The sequence below is a fragment of the Myiozetetes cayanensis genome, unplaced genomic scaffold (genome assembly GCF_022539395.1).
Source record: "Myiozetetes cayanensis isolate MyiCay16 unplaced genomic scaffold, myiCay2020 scf6-25, whole genome shotgun sequence".
NCBI lineage: Eukaryota > Metazoa > Chordata > Aves > Passeriformes > Tyrannidae > Myiozetetes > Myiozetetes cayanensis.
Window position 1 is genome coordinate 54,454,618 of NW_026087853.1, and position 21,297 is coordinate 54,475,914.

The 21,297-nt window shown below is 59.4% G+C and overlaps 4 protein-coding genes and 1 long non-coding RNA gene across 18 annotated transcripts; 4 read left to right on the forward strand and 1 right to left on the reverse strand.

Annotated features, from left to right (window-relative positions):
• Positions 1 to 213: 213 nt before the first annotated feature.
• Positions 214 to 4,281, forward strand: CLCF1 (cardiotrophin like cytokine factor 1). The gene is made up of 4 exons (XM_050336716.1): positions 214 to 279; positions 754 to 821; positions 1,574 to 1,823; positions 2,884 to 4,281. The coding sequence occupies exons 1-4, from the start codon at positions 214 to 216 to the stop codon at positions 3,376 to 3,378; spliced, it is 879 nt and encodes a 292-aa protein (XP_050192673.1). The 3' UTR covers positions 3,379 to 4,281.
• A 1,272-nt stretch (positions 4,282 to 5,553) lies between these two features.
• Positions 5,554 to 6,088, reverse strand: LOC126651143 (glycine N-acyltransferase-like protein 2). Its single transcript, XM_050336718.1, has 3 exons — positions 5,996 to 6,088; positions 5,773 to 5,899; positions 5,554 to 5,701 (listed from the first exon to the last, which is right to left on the reverse strand). The coding sequence occupies exons 1-3, from the start codon at positions 6,086 to 6,088 to the stop codon at positions 5,580 to 5,582; spliced, it is 342 nt and encodes a 113-aa protein (XP_050192675.1). The 3' UTR covers positions 5,554 to 5,579.
• Positions 6,089 to 6,109: 21 nt separating this feature from the next.
• On the forward strand, positions 6,110 to 9,237 carry LOC126650819 (glycine N-acyltransferase-like protein 3). The gene is made up of 6 exons (XM_050336081.1): positions 6,110 to 6,987; positions 7,093 to 7,174; positions 7,606 to 7,713; positions 7,814 to 7,934; positions 8,532 to 8,652; positions 8,723 to 9,237. Exons 1-6 carry the CDS (start codon positions 6,665 to 6,667, stop codon positions 9,141 to 9,143), a joined length of 1,176 nt encoding a protein of 391 aa, XP_050192038.1. The 5' UTR covers positions 6,110 to 6,664; the 3' UTR covers positions 9,144 to 9,237.
• Positions 9,238 to 10,123: 886 nt separating this feature from the next.
• On the forward strand, positions 10,124 to 15,587 carry POLD4 (DNA polymerase delta 4, accessory subunit). Of its 12 annotated transcripts, XM_050336673.1 has the most exons (6): positions 10,124 to 10,451; positions 10,520 to 10,631; positions 11,822 to 11,993; positions 12,349 to 12,404; positions 14,034 to 14,251; positions 15,141 to 15,587. In XM_050336673.1, exons 1-6 carry the CDS (start codon positions 10,163 to 10,165, stop codon positions 15,410 to 15,412), a joined length of 1,119 nt encoding a protein of 372 aa, XP_050192630.1. In that variant the 5' UTR covers positions 10,124 to 10,162; the 3' UTR covers positions 15,413 to 15,587. The 12 variants fall into 12 exon arrangements, 11 of the variants coding, with proteins under 11 accessions (XP_050192630.1, XP_050192633.1, XP_050192637.1 ...); XM_050336676.1 differs by lacking the exon at positions 15,141 to 15,587 and having other exon boundaries at positions 11,822 to 12,025; positions 12,277 to 12,404; positions 14,034 to 14,118; XM_050336680.1 differs by lacking the exon at positions 15,141 to 15,587 and having other exon boundaries at positions 11,822 to 12,025; positions 14,034 to 14,073.
• Positions 15,588 to 15,631: 44 nt separating this feature from the next.
• Positions 15,632 to 21,262, forward strand: LOC126650766 (uncharacterized). 3 transcript variants are annotated; one of them, XR_007631495.1, is made up of 6 exons: positions 15,632 to 16,818; positions 17,444 to 17,560; positions 19,378 to 19,445; positions 19,549 to 19,630; positions 20,101 to 20,585; positions 20,994 to 21,262. It is a non-coding gene; the product is annotated as an uncharacterized LOC126650766 (long non-coding RNA). The 3 variants fall into 3 exon arrangements; XR_007631494.1 differs by having other exon boundaries at positions 19,549 to 20,585; XR_007631496.1 differs by lacking the exon at positions 19,549 to 19,630.
• Positions 21,263 to 21,297: the final 35 nt, after the last annotated feature.

Consider the following 21,297-nt stretch of genomic DNA (forward strand, 5'->3'; position numbering starts at 1 on the left):
CTATGTTTGGTTTGGCGCTGGCTGGACCAGGGCGGGTGTAAATCCCGCCTGGAAACCAGAGCCGGCGGCGGGCAAGGGTCCGGCCAAAGCAAACACCAGGAAGGAGGGATATGGTGTGAGTCACCACAGCCCCCCCGCGGCCCTCCTGGCCCCGGCCCACGCTTGCACGCACGCGGGGCCAGCTGCATGCTCCACACACTGGGACACACCAAGATGCACCGGAACGCGGGCAAGCGGCGGCACGTGCCCTCCGTGGGGGCACTGGGCGAGGCATGGCAGGCGAGGGCAGGTGGCTGCCACGCACGGGAGCGGGGACACGTGGCGTCATGTGTGGGTGCGGGGTGTCACGTGCTGGTGTGGTGCATGCACAGCATGTCACACACACAGTGTGTCGTATGTGCGTGGTGTGTCACACACGTGGTGTGGTGTGTGCACCGAGTGTTGCCCTCTCAGAACGTGTCGTGGGTGCAGAGCCTATCACGGTGTGCTGTGTACACACGCAGCGTGTCATATGCACACGAGTGTCACTCACAGGATGTGTCCCGTACGCACAGCACGTTGCACACGTACCTGGCATGTCACACATGTGCAGTGTGTGCATGGCCACCCTTGCAGGTGCATCCCACACCTGTCACACACCTGTGTGGTACCCGACACGCCTATACGGTGTCCCAAACCTGTGCGGTACCCGACACAGCTATACGGTGTCCCACACCTGTGCACACCTATTGACACCTGTGTGGTGTCTCCCAGGTGTGCACAGCTTGTTCCACACCCATGGGGCGTCTCCCAGGTGTGATCACTGTCCTGCACATCCACAGGTACATCCCACGTGTGTCCTGTGTGCCCCCAGGGCAGTTGCATCCCACACAGCGTGGCTTGGCGGGTGCAGGGATACCCACCACAATGGGGCCACTGTGGCCAGAGCTGGGGTGTCCCCGAGGACCCTCATGCGTCACTGGTGGCCGGTGATGGGGAGCGGTGACGTGCGGGGGCACATGGGGGCTGCCCACCCCGGGAGGCCCGCGGTACCGAGCCGTGCCAGTGGCCAGTCTTTCCTGGGAAGAGCTGCTGGGAAGGCCGGCTCTGCTGTGCTGGGGTGCCAGCTGGCCGGAGCGTGCTGGCTGCGGGCCGTGACCTTTGCACAACCGCCGGCGCGCGAGGCCGTGGCTTCCGGGCCTCCCTGACGTCAGGCTGATGACAGGACCCTGCCGGCGCTTTCCGGTGGCTTTGGCAAAGGTCACCTCATGACCCAGAGCCGTGTCCCAACCCCCTGCATTGCCGGTGGCCCCTCAGCAGGGATTCCTGCTGGGTGCCCAGCCCGCTCTGGCATTGGCGGTGCCCAAATATATCCCAGGCGTGTGTCCCTGCGGGAATGCCGAGGCCGTGCTGCTCCAGACCATATAAAGGATTGTTGGTGCAGCCACGGGCGGGAGTGCTCAGAGGGGAGCTGGGGGGTCACTGCAGTGAAGGGGGGGTCTCTGCTGCTCCAGGAGGGGGTGCTGAGGTAGGGGTGCCCCCACCCTCCCCAAGCTCGTGCCTCAGTTTCTCCACTCTCAGAGGGGTAACACAGGGATACCCTGCGGGCCCTGCGCTGCCCACCCAGAGCCAGGCTGTCCCTGTCACCCACCCTGAGGTGCCGCGTGTCCCCCGCAGGCGACTCTTGGGGGATCTTCACCTTCCTGTGCGCAGCGCTCTGCAACCTGCCGGCGCTGCCGGCACTGAACTGCTCCGAGGAGCTGGGCACCGGCCAGTCCATCCAGCAGACCTACGACCTCACTCGCTACCTGGAGCACCAGCTCCGCACCCTCGCCGGCACCTACGTGAGTACCGCATGTTTACCCCCTCCTACCCCACCCCACCACCCCCCCGCACATCAAGATATCCACTCCGTGCCAGGCCGCTCCCATGCCGGGGGGCATGGAAATGCCTCATCGCCCGCCGGGCACAGGGCGGCTCCCCGGCCCCCTCTCCTCACCCTGATTCCATCATGGGTGTGGGCATCAGCCTCTCCCTCCCCACCGGCATTGTCAACTCAGATGGAGGTTCCCCGTCTCTGCCCTGACGTGCCCTTGGTGGTGCCGGCACGTTGGGAGCCAAGTGGTGACAGTGTCACTGCCTGGCATATGGTGGGAATGTCCCCCGTGGGGATGTGGTGGGAAGGGGGAGTGTGATGAGGAGGGGCAAATAGAGAGTGGGGATGTGGGAACCTTGGATATGGGGGACAAATACAGACTTGGGACACTGAGAACTGGGAGGGGAGGGCATGGAAAATGGGGACATGGTGGGCACGTCCATCTGAGGGACGTGGGACATGGGCAGAGGGACAAGGAGGCTGGGGACATGGTGTGCAGGGGGACACAGAAACTGGAAAAGAGGGGGACAGGGAGACCGGGGACATGTTGGGCATGTCAGCCTGGGGGTCATGGCAACATGGAGACAGGGGACATGGTGTGCAGCTGGGAAGAGGGGAATGTGGGACACAACAGACATGTCCACCTGGTGGACATAGGGCATGGGCAGGGGGGCACAGAGGCCTGGGAAAAAGGGGACATGGAGACTGGCGCCAGGGTGGACATGTCCCCTTGGGGGACATGGAGAACTGGAACCTGGTGATGATGGGGACCTGGGGGACATGGAGGCTGGGGACAGGGTGAACATGGAGACTGAGGCCATGAAAGGGGCACAGTCAACCTGGGGGACAGTGAAACCTGGGATGGGGGGGACGTGGAGACCTGGGCCACACTGGGTGTATGAACCTGCAGGGTGTGGACGGCTGGGACATGGTGGTCACAGGGACTTGGGACATGGCAGGCAGGAGTGCACAGAGACAAGATGAGGGGGGATAACCCCACACCCACATTACCCTCTGCTGCCTTCCAGCTGAACTACCTGGGGCCCCCCTTCAATGAGCCCGACTTCAATCCCCCACGTCTGGCGCGCGCCGAGCGGGTGCCCAGCGCCACGGTGGACCTGGACTTGTGGAGGGGCCTGACGGACAACGCCCGCCTGGCCGCCAACTACCGCGCCTACAGCCGCCTGCTGTGCTACCTGCGCGTGCTGGACGGGCAGGTGGGCACGGCCGAGCTGCGCCACCGCCTCGCCCACTTCTGTGCCAGCCTCCAGGGGCTGGTGCTCAGCATCGGCGGCGTCATGTCCTCCCTGGGGTACCCGCTGCCCGCCGGCCCTGCCGGGCCCCCCGCCGGGCCTCCCGAGGCCCCCCCGGCCCCCAACGACTTCCTGAAGAAGATGGACGACTTCTGGCTGCTCAAGGAGCTGCAGACCTGGCTCTGGCGCTCGGCCAAAGACTTCAACCGCCTCAAGAAGAAGGTGCCGCCCGCCGTGGTCACCCTGCGGCTGGAGGCGAGGGGGTTCTGAGCACCCTGCCCGTGCCCCCTCCCGCCTTGTGTTGGCGGGGTGCGGACGGGGCTCCTCACCCAGGTGCCCTCTCCACCACCAGTGTGCCTTGAGCAATGGGGTTCCTGACCCCAAAGTGTCACCAAAGCCACCCCACATCCCCTCTGTCACTGCAGTGTGCTGTAAGGGATGGGTCTCCCGACCCCAAGTGCCACCAAAGCCACCCCACACATCCCCTCTGTCACCACACTGTGTCTTTTAAGGGCAGGTCTCCTGATCCCAAAGTGTCATCGAAGCCACCCCACAGCCCCTCCCTCATCATACTGCGTCTTAAAGGGGCAGGGTCCCTTACCCCAAGTGCCACCACAGCCATGCCATGTCCCCTCTCCCCCACCAGTGTGCCTTGAGAGATGGGTCTCCTGACTCCCAAAGAGCGACCTTACAGCCCCTCTGTCACCACACTGTGCCTTAAGGGACGGGTCCCCTGACTCCCAGGTGCGCCCCCCGGGTGTCCCCACCCTTCCAGGGTGCCCCACGCCCCCACCCCAAGAGCTCCACGTGGGTACAAGCCCCACCCACCTCGAAAAGGACCAAGCCCCTCTGAGAATAGGAATAAGCCCCACCCCATCCAGCAGCAACTCCGCCCCTGGAGCAATAGGTTCCACCCCTGGATGGCAATAAGCCCCGCCCACTAGTCTATGTAGCCAACCCCGCTTCCTGTCCACAACAGGCCACGCCCTATTTTAACCGAAGCCCCGCCTCCCAGTGACCAACAATGCAGAGCTGGGGGCGTGGCCTGGATCCGGGGCCGGGGCCGCTGTCCTGGTGCGTCTATGAGTGTTTATTTATTGGAGATGTTTTATTTATTGGGGTATTTATTGCAGAAGATCTATTCTTGTATGAACGAATAAAAGCCTTTCTCCAGCGCCTCCGCCTCATCCGCGCCGCACCCCCAACGGGGGCTGTCGGCAGGGACCAGGGTGAAAAATCATGCAAACCTGAGCTCAGCGGGGACCAGGGTGAACAGATTTAAATCTGAGCTCAGTGAGGCAGTTAGAGTGTTCCACCCTGGGCCATCAGTAGGAAGCAGGGTGAACTGCTCCAGACTCCAAGCTCAGTAGGGACCAGAGACAACAGCTCCTCACTGACCTCAATGTGCAAGTCGGGATGTTCCCATCAGTACCATCGGTAGGGACCAGAGTGAATGTCCCACACTGAGCTCAGTGTGGCAGTCTGGCTGTGCCCCTTTGAACGGTGGTTAACGGGGTAGGGATCCAGCCCCGCCCAGGCCCAGGTAACCCCACCCCGAGCACACCCCCCTGCTTCCCGGGTGCTACTTGGGGGTTCCCACGATCATGTAGAAGGTTCCGGGCTGTGTGACGAAGCCGATGGCCGTCAGGGCACTCAGCGAGGCCGCGTTGTGGGGCAGCACGGCGCAGTAGATGGGGAAGCCGCGGGCGTGCAGCCTCCGTCCCATGGCGCCCAGCGTGATGCCGGTGAGGCCGCGGCCGCGCCAGGCGGGCACCGTGTAGCCGTGGCGCAGGCAGCCCTGGGCGTCCAGCAGGCTCCAGGACACGGGGCGCCCCCGCGGGTCCAGCAGGCAGGCGGAGGGCAGGGTCCGCACCAGCCCCAGCAGGAACTCCCGGCTGCGGGCATTGCCCCCCAGGGCCCACGTGGCGTTGAGCAGCGGGACGTGGGACGGGGACACGGGGGCCAGGCGCAGGCCCGGGGGCAACCTGCGAGGGGGCATGGCAGGAGTGCGGAGTGCTGAACCCCACGGCCGCAAGGGATGGAAGCTGGGATGGGGCTGAGGTCCCCTGTGCCACCCAGGGGGTGGGGCTGGAGGTGCCTGTGTCACCCAGGGGGATGTGCTCAGGGACCCCTGTGCCACTCAGGGGTGTGCTCAAGGGGACAGACCCCTTGTGCCACGCAGGGATGGGATTGGGGATGCCAGTGTCACTCAGGAATGTGCTCAAGGAATCCCTGTACCACCCAGGAATGGGACTGGGGACCCTTGTGCCACCTAAGAATGAGTTTAGGGACCCCTGTGTCACCCAGGAACCCCCTGTGACACCCAGGAACGTGACTGGCCCCCCAATGCCCCTATGTCCCTGGTGCTTGTGTGTCCCCCGTACCCCCGTGCACTCCAGTGCCCCCACACCCCCCAAGTGCCCCCACACCCCCCGGTGACCCCGGTATCCCTGTGCCTCCGGTGCTGTCACTCACTGTCCACGGGGTCGGGGGGGCTCAGGGCTCATCAGTGCCAGGTACCGGATGATCTCCACCTGCAGCCCCTTGGCACCGGCCACCTCCTGCACGGCCTCATCCAGCCCTTCCTGCATCCCTGGGAGACACTGTCAGCTGGGCAGGGGACAGCAGGTGGTGTCCCTGTGTCCCTCCCAGGGCCATCCTTACCCAGTATCTGGAAGGCTCGTGCCTGGACCGCCGCCTCGGTGCCCCCCAGAAGTGCCCGCAGGGCCCCCTTGTCGCGGTAGAACGTGGCCAGCTGGTTGGTGTAGTGATCCCTGGGGTCCTTGTGCTCCTGGAGAGTGGACGGTGGGGGGCTGAGGGTGGCACTCCAATTCCCAGCCCCCCGGGGTGTGGGGTGCTGCCAGGCTGGAGGCACACAGGGCAGCACCTCTGGGCGCAGGCGCGTCAGGACGATGCCAAAATTGGGCCAGGAGTCCACCAGCACCTCGTGGGCGGCTGGGTTCCCCCGAGCCACCGTCATCACAGTCCCCAGGACCTGCAGAACAAGGTCCCTGTCACCGGCAGGGAAGGGGAGAGGGAACAGTGGGGTTCCCAGAGTCCCCAGGGTCTCCGTCACCAGCAGGGGAGAGGGAGCAGTGGTATCCCCCAGGGTCTCCGTCAGTGGCAGGGCAGGGGAGAGGGGACAGAGGGATCCCCAGAGTCCCTGTGACTGGAAGGGCGGAGCAGAGGGGGAAGGCAGAGGTGGCCCCAGATCCCTGTCACGTGCAGGACGAGGCAGAGGGGACAGAGGGGTCCCTGGAGTCTTTGTCACTGGCAGAACAGGGCAGAGGGGACAGAGTGGTCCCGAGGGTTGCCATCACTGGCAGAACAGGAGGGGAGGGACAGAGGGGTCCCTGAGGTCCCTGTCACTGGTAGGACAGAGGAGAGGAGACAGAGGGTCTCCTGGGGTTCCCATCACTGGCAGAACAGGAGGGAGGGGACAGAGGGTTCCCTGTGGTCCCTCTCATTGGCAAGGCAGAGGGGACAGAGGGGTCCCTGGGGTCCCTTTCACCGGCAGGGTGGTGGGCAGGCTGTTCCGCAGGGTCTCCTCCAGAAGATGCAGCTGGGCTGGGCATCTCAGGATCTGCATGGCACCGAGACTGTGGGGCAGGTGGTGACACCGAGGATCCGTGGGGCTCTGGTGGCACTGGGACAGAATGTCCCAGATGAGCACCCGTCCCCAGGCAGCCCCAGGGCTGGCCCCATGCCCAGTGCCCAGCAGGATGGACCCTGCCCGATGCCTCCCAAGGCAGGGGGCACTCACTGGCCTGTGACGGCTGGTGGTGACCCTGGGACCCGCTATTGTCACCACTTGCCACACGGTCTCCAGACTCCCACTCCACAGCCCCCTGGGACTCTCAGCCTCAGGACTGTTGCAGGGTGAGTGCTGGAGGGGCTGGAGACCACCCAGGTCTGGGGATGGTGACAGGGCTGGGGGCCATACCTGGGGGTCCTGTTCCTCTGTTATTGAGGGTCTCTTGGCAGGACCATGCAGATCCTGACAAGCCTAGCCCAGCTGCAGCACCTGGAGGGGATCCTGAAGAAGAGCCTGCCCCTCGCCCTGCCGGTGACTGGGACTCTGCTGTCACCCCTGCCCTGTGCCCTGTGCCACGCTGCCCTGCCAGTGATGGGGACCCCACTATTCACCCCTGCACCAGGGACCCCAGCGTCACCCCTGTCCCTTGCCCTTCTGGTGACAGGGACTCCCTGTCTCTCACCTGAGTGGGACCCTTGTGGCACCTCCCCACTCTCACTCCACCAGGCCCAGGGACCCCCATGTCACACCCCAGTGATGGGGACCCCCATGTCACCAGGATCCCTTGTGTCACCCTGACCCCACACCTGCCCCCCTTCCCCTCCTCTCTGACCCTGCCCACATCTGCTCCCATAACCCCCCAGTTCCAGCCCCACATCTGCCCCCACAACCCCCCGGAATTCTGACCCCCCCAGCTTTGACCACACACCTGCCCCCCATCGCTGACCCCTGCTCTCCCCCAGGTGTATGGGGCGGTGCTGAACATAACGCGGGGGAACCCGGGCCAGTCCGAAGTGCTGGTGGACAAGTGGCCCGAATTTGGCGCTGTGCTGGCCCGTCCCAGAGGAGAGGTGGCCCACGGGGACATGGGGTGCTGCAGGGAAAGGGGGGGGATGAAACGGTGCCCTGGCACCTGCCAGGTGTGCTCAGGGCACCGCTGGGTGCCCCCAGGTGCCGGTGAACGATGGCTACTGGAACACGCAGGCAGCATTCTATCAGGATTTGGGGGCGTACCGGGCACTGCTGGAGACCCCTGGGTGCCAGCGCTGGGACGCCGCCTTCACTGTCATCGGTGGCCTGGGGGCATGGGGATTCTAGGGGGCACTGGGGGCATGACTTGATGTGCTGGGGTGGGGTTTGATGGGTGCTATCAATGGGAAGTAATTGGGGCTGAATTTAGGGGAGGCTACTGGGGGTTGGACTTGGGGTGCTGGGTACACTGGGAGCAGGGTCCTGGGCAGCAATGGGGAGTACTGGGGTTGAATTTGGGGGTGTTGGGGGCAGAGGAGCATCATGATTGGATTGGGGAACGCTGGAGGGCACTGGGGGCAGGAATTGGGGTGCTGGGCACACTGGGGGGACAGTCCAGAGGGACATGGGGAGTATTGTGATTGGATTTGGGGTTCTGAGGAGCACTGTGGTTGGACTTAGGGGTGCTGGGGGGCACTGGGGAGCGTGGTGCTTGGATTTGGGGGGGTGCTGGGGGGCTGTGGTTGGACTTCAGGGTGCTAGGCCCAGTGGGGACAGGGACTGGGGTGCTGGGGATAGAGACTGGTATTGCAGGTATCCCTGGGGGACACTGAGGAGAACACTGGGTTCACATAGAGTGGGCTGGAGGCAGAAATGGGGGTGCTGGGGGAGCGGGACTGCCTGACATCACCATCCCCAGGGCTACAGGATGGGGTGGCCACGGTGTCACAAGACCTGGCGAGGACCAAAGGTGTGGAGCTGGACATCGTTGAATATTACACCTACGTGCACCCTGACCCCAGCACCATGCCCAAGCCCCGGTGAGACCCCCTGCACCCCATCCCTGCACAGGCACCCCCCGAGCCCCCCACTAACCCGCAGCTCCCCCAGGCTGGACCCCAGTGTGCGGGTGGGCTCCCTGCTCCCCTCACACGTGGACCTGCTGAATGAGACATGGCCCTACGGAGGCAATGCCCGCAGCCGGCGCTACCTGGCCGAGCTTTTGGAGCACTTCCCTCACGTCTGCCTGCAGGACAGCACCGGGGAGCCCATCAGCTGGGTGCTGACTGACCATTTTGGGACGGGCACCCACAGCTTCACGCTGCCTGTGCACCGCCGGCGAGGCCACATGCAGGTGGCCCTGACGGTGGCAGCGCAGCGGGCACAGGCCAGGGGGTTCCCCACTTTCGGGCACACGGCGCTGTGGAACCGGCCCATGCAGCAGCTGCAGGAGCTGCTGGGCCACCAGCGCCTGCCGGGGACCTGCTGCTACATCCTGCACAACCCCAGGATGGACAAGGATGGGCCCTGAAGTCCTGCTGTCCCCTCCCTGGGGCAGAGGTGTCACCAGGCCGTGGGACAAGGGAGAAAAGCCACCCCCAAATTAAAGAGTGGTGTGAAGGCTCTGATGACTTCTGTGGGGTTGTGTCTCCCTCCAGCACTGACCGTTGTGGCGGTGACACAGCTTGATGGCTCTCGTGTCATCTCCCCTGGGAGACACCCAGTTACAGGACACGAATCTCAGCTATTCTTGGCCTCCCCAGGGAGGGCCTCAGGCAAATGGTGGCACCTGCAGTGTCACCCCCCCATAGGATGGTGTCAGCACAGCTGGGGGTGGGATGGGCAGGCACGGCAGCTGTGGGTCACCGCCTGGGCTTCCTGGTGGGAACAGACAGTGACACACGGGACACAAAGTGACGGTTTCACGGAGTGAGTCAAGGCATGGGGGGGTGATGGGAACTGACGGGGAGGGTGACAGTGCCTGAGGTGATGGGGAGTGCTGGGATGTGGGTGACAATGTCCAGGGGCACAGTGAGGGCCATGGGGGTGACTGTGGTTGGGGGTGTTAGGGACAGATGGGGAGGTGACAGTGTCCAGAGTGATGGGGAATGCAGGGGTGGGGTGACAGGGACCACTGGGATAGAGGTGCCAGTGCCTGTGGGGGATAGGGAGAGCCACAGGGATGACAGTTCCTGGGGGTGATAGTGACATCTGAGGGAGTGACACTGTACAGGGTGTTGGGGACTGCCATGGGGTGACAGTACCCAGGGTGACAGTGTCTGGGGTGATGAGGACCACCAGGATAGAGGGGTGACAGTGGCTGGGGTAACAAGAACTGTAACGGGGACAGTGTCTGGGGGTGGTAGGGACAACTTGGGGGGTGACAGTGCCCGGGGACAGCCGTGGCGGGGTGTCAGCGCCCAGGGGTGCGGGGGACCGGGACCCCCGCGGGAGTGGCCGTGGCCGTGGCCGTGGCCTGTCCCCCAGCGCGGCCCCGCCGCTTCCGCCCAGGCCTGGCAGGGAAGGGGTGGGTCCCTGTCGGTTCCCGGTATGGGCGGGTCCCGCCCTGTTCCCGGTGTTGCCGGGACCGTGGCCAGCTCCATGTCCCGCAGGGCCATGGGGCAGCCCCGTCGCATCACCGACTCCTTCCCGCGGCGGCGGCAGCAGCGGGGCCCGGGGCGACCCCCGGGCAGGCTCAAGGAAAAGGACAAGGACAAGGCGCAAGTGAAGGCGAAGGTGCGGGACTGCCCCCGCGCCCCCTCGCAGCGACCGCCGGACCCGGCGCTCCTGGAAATGCTGCGGCGCTTCGACCTCTGCTGGGAATACGGACCCTGCACCGGTGAGCACCCCCGGCCCTGCCGGTGGCCCCCGGGCTGCCCCGGCCCCACTGACCGCGCTGTCCCGCAGGGATCACCCGCCTGCAGCGCTGGGAGCGGGCACAGGCGCTGGGGCTGAGCCCCCCCGGCCCCATCCGGGACGCGCTCCTGGAGCACCGGGACAACCCCGATGTCACCTACAGGTGGGTGCGGGACGGGTGGAGGACGCAGGGCACCCCCCCTGCCGGTGCTCCCCACCCCTCCCGGTGGCCTCTGACCCCGTTTTGCCCCCACAGCCTCTGGCACGAGTACGAGCTCTGAATCACTGCGCCGAGGGAAGAGAGGGGGAGCCGTGCCCGGCACCCCCCCGACCCCCATCGTGGGGGAGCGGAGGAGGGGGTGCGGTGTGCTGTCGGATGGGGGGGCACTGGGTGGGGTGATGCCCCTTGGGGCGCTGGGGGAGGGCGGGAGGTTGTACCCCTTCCAAAATAGCTAGGGAGGGTGTCCAGTTGTTGGAACCCCCTTCTGTTTCCCCCCTCACTTCGGGGGTGTCCCTGCTCCCCTGAGCCCCCCACACTCCCCAGGGGATCCTGATCCACAGTGAGGGGCTCAGCTGTCCCCCTGTCCTTGAAGAAAAGGAAGAGGGATGATTTCACTGCTGTGTCACCCAGGAGGGGCTCCAACACCTTGGAGAAACAGGATAGGTGGACCCATCCTAGGTAACCACATCAGGAATCCCACAGGAAATTGAAGTTACCTAGGTAGCCAGAGCAAAAACATGGAATTTGAGCATGGATGGAACAAGACTGGGACCCAGGGAAAAAAACCCAATCAACTATTAGGTTGCAGAAAGGGAGGTGGAAGCGTAGCAAAAAAAGTTCCAAAAATGGAAAAAAAAAAGAATTGAGTAAGAATTAACACAGGGGGGTATTATGAAACTAGGGATGCAGGTAACTGTGGATTGTACTGCTGTTGTTGCACTGTTTGGCAGTAGGGAGGGAAGAGTGGACAGTGTCCCGTGAGATTCATACAATTCAGAGCCTTAATTAGCAGCTTTGATGTGTGCAGTCATAAAGTAATAATGGGGATGTCTGGTAATTATTTAGGTTATTGGCGACTTTATTCATTAGCTCTTTCTGTTGCTTAACCAATAAAATCTTTCGTTTCTATCCCAAGCCTGCAATGGAGTGTCAGAGTCGGGAGTAACCGGGGATAGGGTGGAATGGGGTGGGATGGGTGGAGGGCCATGGTGGGGGGACGGGACGCCATGATGGGGGGGGCGCCCGGCCTGGGGAACTGCAGGCTCCCTGCCTCGCTTCACTGCCGGGCCCCGAGACTGCCTCGGTCCCAGTTCCGGCCCCGTTTCCACCCTTAATTCCATCTCCGATTCCAGTCCGAATTCCGGGCCTAGGCCGCAGCGGTTGCCATGGCAAGCCGGAAGCGGAGACCCCCGCGCACGGCGATCCGCGGCGCAACCCCGCACAGCTGAGCCCGCCACCCGCACCTGCCTGGTCCAATCAGCGCTCGGGAACCGCGGCGCCTCCGCCAATGGCGAGCCGGGGGGGGTACAGAGCGGCTAGCGCGGCTGCGGCTGTTTGTGCGTGAGGGCTGAGGGTGGGGCCGCTGGGCTGGGCTGGGCTGGGCTGGGGGCAGAGCGCGGTGTGCTCTGTGCCCGTGGAACGGGGGAGCTGGGCGGTGTTTGGGTGCGCGCTGGGCTGGGCTGCGGGGGCTGGGTAAGCCCGTTCCCTGCCGGGGAGCCCCGGGGGGAGCCGTGGCGGGGCTGAGGGGCTGTTGCTCTCTGGGTGCATCAGGGTTTGCCTCGGAATTCCAAAACCTTTCCCCGTGCAGGGCTATGAAGCAAAGACTCGTCTCACTTTGTTGGTGCTGCATTAATGCTTTTTGCTCCTTTTCCAAAGAAAGAATGAAGAAGGGAACTCGGGCAGCAGCCAAGCAACACCAAGTTACTCTGCAACCAGGTGAATTGCCTTGAAGTTGATAAGGTGGTGACTTAGAACTTTGGGGGCTCCAGGCACAGGTGACCACCAGAGACCCCCAATGTAGCCACTGAGAGGCCTTATAAGGGGGTGTGTGTATGGTAACAGGTGTTCGGGAATGTCCTGGATTCGGAAGAGGAATGCAGGGAACAAAGTGAACCCTCATGTAATGCTGAGCCCTCCCATCAGCTGCAGTGGAGACACCTCTGTGTGCACTGTGGGAGCTGATTGCCACGACATCCAGAGGGCTGGGATGATTGCAGGGTGTTGTAAGCAAGGAATGCCTGGCTTCTAAAACTCCCCAGCTGAGTCTTAGAGGCTTCTTTGCCGAGCTGTTTTCAGGCAGCCAAATGGGCCCTCAGCAGGGACTCTGTGCCTGCTCTCCCGTGGTTCCAAGAGATCCCAGGGCCTTCACGCCAGCACCGAGATGTTCTCGGGAAGGCCCTCAGATCCCCGGAGCAGTCTGGGACACAGGCACGATCCTCCTGCATTTTGGGAGCAGATTGGGCCCCCTGGAGGGACAGTGCTGTTGGTGCCCCCCGGGCTCAGAGACCCCAAGGACACGAGCGCGCACCAAAAGGATTCTTTGGGGAGTTCCTCTGGGTGCCCCAAGCTGGGGAGCTCAAAGCAAGGTCCCTGGAATGGATTCAGGCATTCCTGGGAGTATCAGAGCTGGCCATGGAGCTCTGGAATGGACTGTAACTAGGTTATAAAAGTGGTGCTCCGACTGCAAAAGAAGTGTGGGATTGGGATTAAGCAGTGATGGTACCATTGGCTGTTTTCTCTTGAGTGGAATTGTGAGAGCTGCAGGAGTGCAAGGTGTGGGTTCCAGTCCCCACCATTTGGTTTGCACATGTCCTGGTCAGACACAGTTACAACTTCCTCACTCCTTAACACAATAGAAGGAGAATTATGGAATTGCACTGTGAAGGTGATTGATTGTGACAGGGGTTAAACTGGGAAAACAATGAGTAATTCCTCAGTTTCTCTTTGCCAAACTCACCCAAACCTCTGCTAGGAAGAGATTGGTTGGAAAAGTTGAGGCAGAAATGAAATTGAAAAATGGGGAGATTGAAATTGTAATTCCTGAAACCAAATGTGTGAGAGCAGTAGCTCTTCTTGTGCAGGGAATAACTCCTGTCAGCAGCACCGTCCTGACTGAAGTGGCAGGTGAAGTTGTTCGTGTTGTGTGGGCCAGTGGAATTCCAGGAAACTGGACCAGGGCAGAACCTTTAATAATTATCCCTAAGCCAGAGTCTGTACTGGTAAGGCAAACCCAGTATGCTTTAAAATTGAGAAGCCAAGTTGGATTGGTTCCTGTAACAGCCAAGTTTGGTAATCATGGTTTGAGAGTAGAATGTGAATGCAAGAACCTGTAAAGAAAGGAAATGGGAAAGATGATTGATTCCTGGGAGCAAGGGCTGACAGACACTGGCAGTGGATGTTTGGTTGTGGTTGGCAATGAGCAGCTTGACCTCCCCATGGTTGTCTGTGCTGGCTGTGGGTTTGGGTCCTGTCTGGCCACAGGTCTGTGCAGCAGCTGGAGCCTGGGCAGGTTTGGGGGCTGTGGTGTCCCAGCCTCTGAAGTTTGTTGTCACTGTTTCCTTTCAGTGGCAAAGTGTTCCTGCTTGGCTGTTTGTTGCCCTGCAGCCAGAAGAGCCCAGCCCTGAGATGGCTCCGTGTTGGTGTGAGCCACAGTCGGTGTCACCTGCCCTTGGGACAGTGCCCAGAGCTCCCTTTGCCATCCCCTGCTGCAGGGTGGGAGCTGCACAGAGCCAGCAGCGTCCAGCTGGAGGATCCAGGAGGATGCAGCTCTGCTTTTCTGGGAGGTAAGAGGTGAGGATGCCGGAGCTGGAAGGAAGTGTTTTCCAGGCAGAGGGAGGGAAGGAGCAGGGAGAACTGCAGCTCCCAGCAGCTCGGTCAGTGCTGGCTGAACTCGGGGCTGGGAAAGGTCACTCAGTGTGAGGGCAGGTGAGAGCCCAGGGTGGCCCTGGGAGCCCTGGGGCTGTGAACAAGTCCAGTGGGCAAAGGAATGGACACTGGAGAGCTGGGCAAACAGCTGGAGGAGTTTCAAGGAGAACCAGGAAACTGGACAAGCTGCAGCAGCTCCTTCTGTGTGTGTGTGTGTGTAGAAGCAGCTCTAGTGCAGCCACGAGTGAGGTGGGAAATGAACCTCAGGAGGCTGGGAATGAGTCCCACAAGCTGGTTACAATGGGATGGACTCTTCCCAAGCGACTGAAAAGCTTTTTTGTTGTTGTTTTGCTTTATAAATTGCAAACTGAAGTGACTGTTGAGCTGTTGGTCCTTGTTGTCCTGTGTCTTTGGTGAGGTGTTGGCTCAGTACCTTTATTGGAGCTGCTGTTGGATGTCCCTAACTGACCTGTAAGGTTCTGGCTTTCTTCCCTGCTTCTCCCAGCTTGTCCAGGAGATGGAATTCCAGTGCTACCTTACAGATGGCTCGTGGTGCTCCCTAAAGGAGCCTTTCTGCCTTCAGGGCAAGTTCCGATGCCACTGGAGCTGTTGGGAGAAGCGGAGGGTTGACAGTGACAGGCCTGGAATGCTGTTGCTGTGGCACAGACGTTGCTCACTGGCAGGTTCTTGGGTTGGATTCCTTGGCTGCCACTTGGCAAGGCCTGGAAGGGCCTCAGTTGTGTAGGGAAAGCAAAGCAGGGGAGGTTCTGGTTTCAGAGAGAATCATTGAATTTTCCCTTTCTGCAGGGACACTGAGCTGGTCCAGCTGTGCCAAGAAGAGCAAGTGGGCTGTGAAGGTTTGGAGCAGTCTGGAAGGTTCCTTTTGCCCAAAAGATCCTGGCAAGTGCAGCCCTGGAAGAGTCAGGAATAATGAAAAGTGTCCCAGTTCTCCTGAAGCTCAACTTTGTAAAACATTCATGAAGATCAAATTCCTCAGCAACGAGCTGTTGGGTCCCAAATACTCTTGGAGGGAGAGGCAGAAACTCCCCCTGGTGCTGGGGCTGAACTGTCTGCAGTGACCAGGCAGGACTTGGCCCTGATGCCTGAGTGCTCTCCAGTGCTCCAGGCTGGCTCCCACCTGTCAGCCCCTTGCTCCATAACTTGAGGAGAGAGTGTTCCTGCAAGCCCAGCTGCTGTGTTGGTAGTCCTGTGTGCACCTCTTGCCCTGGCCTGCTGTGACTGTATTTGTGTTGCAGCTCAAAGTCCATAAGTGGTGATTGTGTGACTTTGGTGTCCGTTCCTCTTCCCCTTGCCCAGGGGCTGCATCACTGACTTGTGCCTAAATGAACTCTTGCCCTGCAGCAGTTCTCTCTTGCTCTCAGAGATGTTGCTCTGAGCAAAGGGCAAAAGGCTCCATCCAAGCCGGGCCCGTGCTCCCCTCCTGCATTCCTGCAGCATCCCCTGTTTGCAGTTGCCATCACTGCTGGACATACACCCTGTTCCTGAACAAACTCCCTTGCTGTTCTCTCTCTGGGTCTCCCCTCACAACTCCCCTCCTCTGATGCTCCAGGTGCCAAGGCACTCCTTTTTGAGTGGCACTCCTGCTCTGCTTCCCCCCCATTCTTTATAAATCAAGAGCCAGGAGCCCCAAGTGCTGAGGGGGCTGCAGGGAGTAAGTGGCAATGCCTGCCTTTGTCTCCCTGTGTTCCCTGCAGTTCTCCTGCCAGTTCTCCCCTGGGCTGGAGAGCCCTGCCTGGCCTGTGTTTATGGGAGGAGAGTGATGTTATTTGTCCAAAAGGTGTGTTTGTGGGCACTCATTTTCTGACAGGCAGCGCCCTTTTCCTATTGCCTTTCCCAAGTTTTCCCAGGTGCTGCCCAGCATGGGCCTTGGTGCGCTGGGACAGTGATTGCCAGGAGGAAAGGGAGCCTTGGCCTCAGCTGCCCAGCTCAGGTGGGTGGGACAGGATTGGGGTGGCCTGGCAAGGCACGAACATATTTCTGAGTTCTGGGGTGCCTTGAAACCTTTCCCTGTCAGGTTTCTCTCCCTGGTTTCCTGGGGTCCAGCATCCCAGGTGTCTCTTCCTTTGTCCAAAGTCCAATGGCAGAGGACTGAATAACTCACAAGGGGGGTTTGGAATGAAAAGGGTTCTGTTCCAATTAGGCAAGGAATGCAGTAAGAAAGATGAGCCTCCTTTGAGTGCCTGAAACAGAGAGGAATAAAAATGCTGGAAAAGGTCACACTTTCTTTGGTGCCCCCCTGGATTTCTCATTGCTGCAATAGTGAGCAATCAGAACAGAAGGGTGAAGGACAAGACCCTTTGAGTTCCCCAGTGCACTTAACTGTCTTGTTCTCTTTTTCAGGACAGGCCAAAGCCCTGAATTCAACCCAGCTCTGCCCAATGCCTTGGGGTGTGAGTGGCCAAAAGCAAGAGGCTCCAGCCCTGCTGGCAGTGCTGGGGGCTCCTGGTCCTGCCTGGGGGGTGGGGTAAGTCAGAGGGACATGTTTCCTTTCTCCTGCCTGTTGGCATTTGCTCCCTGGGCAAGGGCTCTTTTTCCCACTGCAGGCTGGTCCTTGCCGTGTGTGCTGGGAAGGGTGGAGAGGAAGGGGCAAAGGGCCGGGTGATGGTGGGGTCCCAGAGCTGTGGGGTTGGGCTGGGCTGAGAGGGGCGTGGGTGAGCCTGAGCATTGGTTTGGGGGTTCAGGAGCCTGGGGGGTGTTTGCAGCTCTGCCGGGGCTGGAGCTGGGCTGGGCCGTGGGACAGACACAGGGGAGCTGGGGAGGGTTTGGGACTCCCTGGAGGGAAAGGGGGGCTGGATGGGCTGGATGGAGCCATGGGCTCGTGCTCGTGGGAACACACTTGTCCAGGACACTGGGATCCGGTCGAACTCCAGTTCCCCTCGTGCCCAGGGATACATGGTCTGGGGACTGGATTTCCCTGGGGGTTTGCAGGAAACCAGGAATAGGAGCAGCATCCCCATGGGTATTAATGATGTGCCCTGTGCCCACCACTCACTGTTCACCCAACTCAAACCAAAGCAAGTCTTGGTTTGTTTTAAAGACCTTCCAATAACTTTAAAGTAAATCACTTTTTTCTTCTGTTTTTCTTTTAGATGATGGAGTTACCTCTCTGGATGTGTGCTGAGCTCTGGCTGCAACCGTCTGCACTGGGCACTCCCTGGGCCTTCCTTCCTCAGCAGCCCTGTGGGACGAGACAGAAGAGATGTGAGGTAAACTGGAGTAATCAGTAGTGGACACATAGGGAAAATTTGGTGGGGGGAAATATCTGAGGCAATCTCCACGGCAGAGAATGAATCTTTGGAGGTCAAAAAGAGATAATCAGTAGTGTGCATGTAGAGAAGCCTTTGGGGGTTAAAAAGGAGGTAATCTCTATGTGAGAGAATGATCATTTGGTGTTCAAAAGGAGGTAATCAGAAAATTGTGGGTGTTAAACTCCAGGTAATGACCTGGGAAGGGAAGGAATCTGTTGAGGTAAAGATGAGGCACTGGGTGGAGGACAGGTAGGGAAAGGTTTGAGATCAGCTGAGGTGGTCTGTGGGGTGGAGAATGACCCTCTCTAGGTACAAATGAGCTGCTTAGACATGGATAGGTGAGGAAAATGTTGGGAGTAAAATCTGGGTCAATCTGTCACAGAGAGAACAAATATTTTGGGGTAAAGTGAGGCACTCAGTGATGGGCATGGAGGAAAGATGTTTGTTTGTAAAATGCGAGGTCATGTGGAGCAGAGAGAATGTACCTCATGGGGTAAACTGGGGTGATCAGTTGTGAACATCTGGAGGAATGTAGGGGTAAAACTTGAGGTAACTTCCAGGGCAGAGAATGAATATTTTAAAACCTTGAGGTTTAGAATGAGATTATCTCCAGGGGAGAGAAAGGACATCAGGAGGTCAACTGAGGTGAGCAGTGATGGGCAGATGGGGACATTTAGGGTGGAAATATTTGAGGTCATCTGCAGGGTCTAGTGTGAACACTGAGAGGTGCAGATGAGGCAATCAGGAGTGGAGACTCCAGTGGGCCCAGGGAGGACTCTGGTGGTAAAATGTGTGGCCATGTCTAGCAGAGAGAATGAACCTTTTGGGATAAACTGAGGCAGTCATTAGTGGACAGGTGAAGCTTCAGAAACTCTCCAGGGTAGGAAATGAATATTTGGAGGTGAAAATGAGGTAGTCAGTAGTGTGCAGGAGGGGTAAAAATCTGAGGTACTCTCTGGAGGAGAGAATAACTATTTTTGTGTTCCAGAAGAGGTAATTAGTAGTGGGTTGAAAGGGAAAACTTTGGGGGTTCAAAAGGAGGTTCATTTTCTCCAGGGGAGTGAATGAACATACTGAGGTAAGCTGAGGGAATGAGTGGTGACAGACACAGAGAATTGTGGGTGGTAAACTCCAGGTAATGTCCTGGGAAGGGAAGGGAAGGAATCTGTTAACTGAGATTCTCTGCAGGGGACAAGTAGGCAAATGCTGGGTGAGGCTGGAGGGGCTCCTTTGTGGTGCGGCTGCAGCGAGGCTGAGCCCTGGCCCTGACTGTCCAGGCCATGGGCAGGGGGCTCTGTGCCAGCCAGGGGAGCAGCGGGGCCCCTGAGGCAGAGAGGGCAGGGGGGCTGTGGAGCTACCCTGGGAGGAGCGGGGGGGAATTTCTTGGGCCACTGCCTCCGGCCCCCCTCAATCCCCAGGGCTGCAGTGCCAGCAAAGGCTGTTCAGAGCAGAGAGTGCTGAGAGCTCCCTGTGCCTGTCCCCAGCCTGGCACTGTGCACAGGGACACACTGGGCAAAAACCATTACGGGGAACAAAAGTGCTTCCTGCCAGAGGGTTTGTCCTGTGCAAATCAGTCCTGGGCAGCAACTGGACTTGGGACATCCATCAGCTGCTCTTCCCCCAGAAAGCACCATCCCCGTGGGCATTAATGACATGCCCTGTGCCCACCGCTCACTGTGCACCCAACTGAAACCAGAGCAAGTCTTGCTTTGTTTTGAAGAACTTTAAATACCTTAAAACCAAAATAACTTACCTCTTCTTTTTTTTTCTTTTAGATGATGGAGTTGTCTCTCTGGATGTGTGCTGAACTCTGGCTGCAGGGGACTGTCAGGCCTTGGTGGCAGTGAGTTCATGTTCTTCTCACTGGGAAATTGGAAGTAGTTATGAATTAGATTGCAGAAATGTTTTCTGAAACTTTTCCCCTTCTTTCTGCCTTTTGCTGGTAGATCTTCTCTTTCTGCCTTTGAATTCACAGCCTCCTTGCAGCTCCCAGCTGGGAAAACCTGGGGTGACTCAGTGGGGACAGAGGTGACATTTTTATCTGAAAACTTGGGGTAATTTCTAGGAGAAAGATAGGGAATGGGGGACTGGCTTGTGTAGAATTCACCTAGAAAGTAAAACAGGGGGATTGTTGGAGGATCTGGCTCCTTAGGGAACCTGCTGGGAGTAGAGAAGCACAACCCCAAATCTCCAGCTGTGTGAGTGGAGTCGTGGAACGTAAACCAGCACAAAGCGATAGCCCAAAATGAACCATGGGAGAGCAGGACCAAATGAGGGTCACTGTCACTGTGGAAAGGCAAAAGGAATTGGCTGGGACCTGGATTGTCCCCTTGGAGATGCTGGTTGCTGGGATTTAGAGAATGCCCTGCCTTAGACTGCCGAGATCTCTCAGTGCAGCGGCTTTCGCTGACATGGCAGCACAAAGATTGTTCTCTGCATGGGGCCAGGGTTTGGATGCCGGGATCAGCTTTGCAGGTTTAGATGAATTCTACCTACAGCCCGCAGTTCCACACGGAATTCCTGCTGGAATAGCCTCCCAGTGCCTCACGGAGCCCGGATCTTCCCCTGCAGAGCTGCCGCTTCAGCGCCAGGTTTGCCAGGAAGCAGCCAAGGGTCCAGATGTGCTCAGCGGGATCAGGACAAGGATAAGTTGATATTGCACGGAATTTGTTGTTTATAACCCTCCTCCCCCAGCCCCACTGGTGTCCCTGGGGGGCAGTCAAGCAAGTTCCCTGGAATTGAGCCGATTCTCCCCCCGGGCCGGGCTCCAGGGGTGTGTTCCCCCAGAAGAAGGCGGTGGCCGGATGCGCTCCCGGCATGGGCTAAGGCAGCCTCTGCTCTCGGTGCCGGAAGCTGCTGTCACTTCTGAGCCTCAGGAGCGGCCCTTGCAAGTTCCTTTCCCATGCAGATGCAGCTGGAGGCCAACGCGGACACGTCGGCAGAGGAGGAGAGCTTTGGGCCACAGCTCATATCCAGGCTGGAGGTAGGAGAGCACTTGCCTCTGGAGTGTTTTCCTGAGATCTGCTGGTCTTTTTCATAGAATCCCAGACTGGTTTGGGTTGGGAGGGATTTTAAAGCCCCTCCAGTACCACCCCCTCTCATGGGCACGGACATCTTCCACTATCCCAGGTTGCTCCAAGCCCCATCCAACCTGGCCTCAGACACTTCCAGGGATCCAGGGGCAGCCACAGCTTCTCTGGACAACCTGTGCCAGGGCCTCCCCACCCTCACAGGGAAGAATTCCTTCCCAATATCCCGCGTAAACCTTTTTCTTTAAAGCAAAGTGTATCTCAAAACTCTTGCCAAATTCTTACTTGTGTTCTGTCAAAAAAACCCCACCCAACAATCCAAAATAATCAAAATGTGTCCCTTTTTGCCCCCTCCCTCCCAGCAATGTGGTATAAATGCCAACGATGTGAAGAAGCTGGAAGAGGCTGGATTTCACACCGTGGAGGCCGTGGCTTATGCACCAAAGAAGGAGCTGCTGAACATCAAAGGCATCAGCGAAGCCAAAGCTGACAAAATCCTGGTAAGGATGTTATGGAACATTGACCCAAGATATTCCACAAGCTTCTTTCTGCTGACTTGAAGAGTTCTGGTGGATTTGGAAGTCTCCAAAGGGCAGTAAAGGTGGTTAGAGGTGTGACATGGCTTCTGACAAGAAGGGACAAAACCCACCAGGGCAGAACTGAACT

Excerpts from the sequence above, each read along its gene's own strand:
- POLD4 (XM_050336673.1), top strand. The coding sequence starts at position 10,163 with ATGGGCGGGTCCCGCCCTGTTCCCGGTGTTGCCGGGACCGTGGCCAGC. Across the intron at positions 11,994-12,348 it reads CCAATGGCGAGCCGGGGGGG|AATGAAGAAGGGAACTCGGG; the intron begins GTACAGAGCGGC and ends TTCCAAAGAAAG. Across the intron at positions 14,252-15,140 it reads CAGCTCTGCTTTTCTGGGAG|GGACACTGAGCTGGTCCAGC; the intron begins GTAAGAGGTGAG and ends CCCTTTCTGCAG.
- LOC126651143 (XM_050336718.1), bottom strand. The coding sequence starts at position 6,088 with ATGACGGTGGCTCGGGGGAACCCAGCCGCCCACGAGGTGCTGGTGGAC. Across the intron at positions 5,900-5,995 it reads TGACGCGCCTGCGCCCAGAG|GAGCACAAGGACCCCAGGGA; the intron begins GTGCTGCCCTGT and ends TCCACTCTCCAG. Across the intron at positions 5,702-5,772 it reads ACGAGCCTTCCAGATACTGG|GGATGCAGGAAGGGCTGGAT; the intron begins GTAAGGATGGCC and ends AGTGTCTCCCAG.
- CLCF1 (XM_050336716.1), top strand. The coding sequence starts at position 214 with ATGCACCGGAACGCGGGCAAGCGGCGGCACGTGCCCTCCGTGGGGGCA. Across the intron at positions 280-753 it reads CACTGGGCGAGGCATGGCAG|GTGTGCACAGCTTGTTCCAC; the intron begins GCGAGGGCAGGT and ends GGTGTCTCCCAG. Across the intron at positions 1,824-2,883 it reads GCACCCTCGCCGGCACCTAC|CTGAACTACCTGGGGCCCCC; the intron begins GTGAGTACCGCA and ends GCTGCCTTCCAG.
- LOC126650819 (XM_050336081.1), top strand. The coding sequence starts at position 6,665 with ATGCAGCTGGGCTGGGCATCTCAGGATCTGCATGGCACCGAGACTGTG. Across the intron at positions 7,714-7,813 it reads TGGCCCGTCCCAGAGGAGAG|GTGCCGGTGAACGATGGCTA; the intron begins GTGGCCCACGGG and ends GGGTGCCCCCAG. Across the intron at positions 7,935-8,531 it reads CGCCGCCTTCACTGTCATCG|GGCTACAGGATGGGGTGGCC; the intron begins GTGGCCTGGGGG and ends CACCATCCCCAG.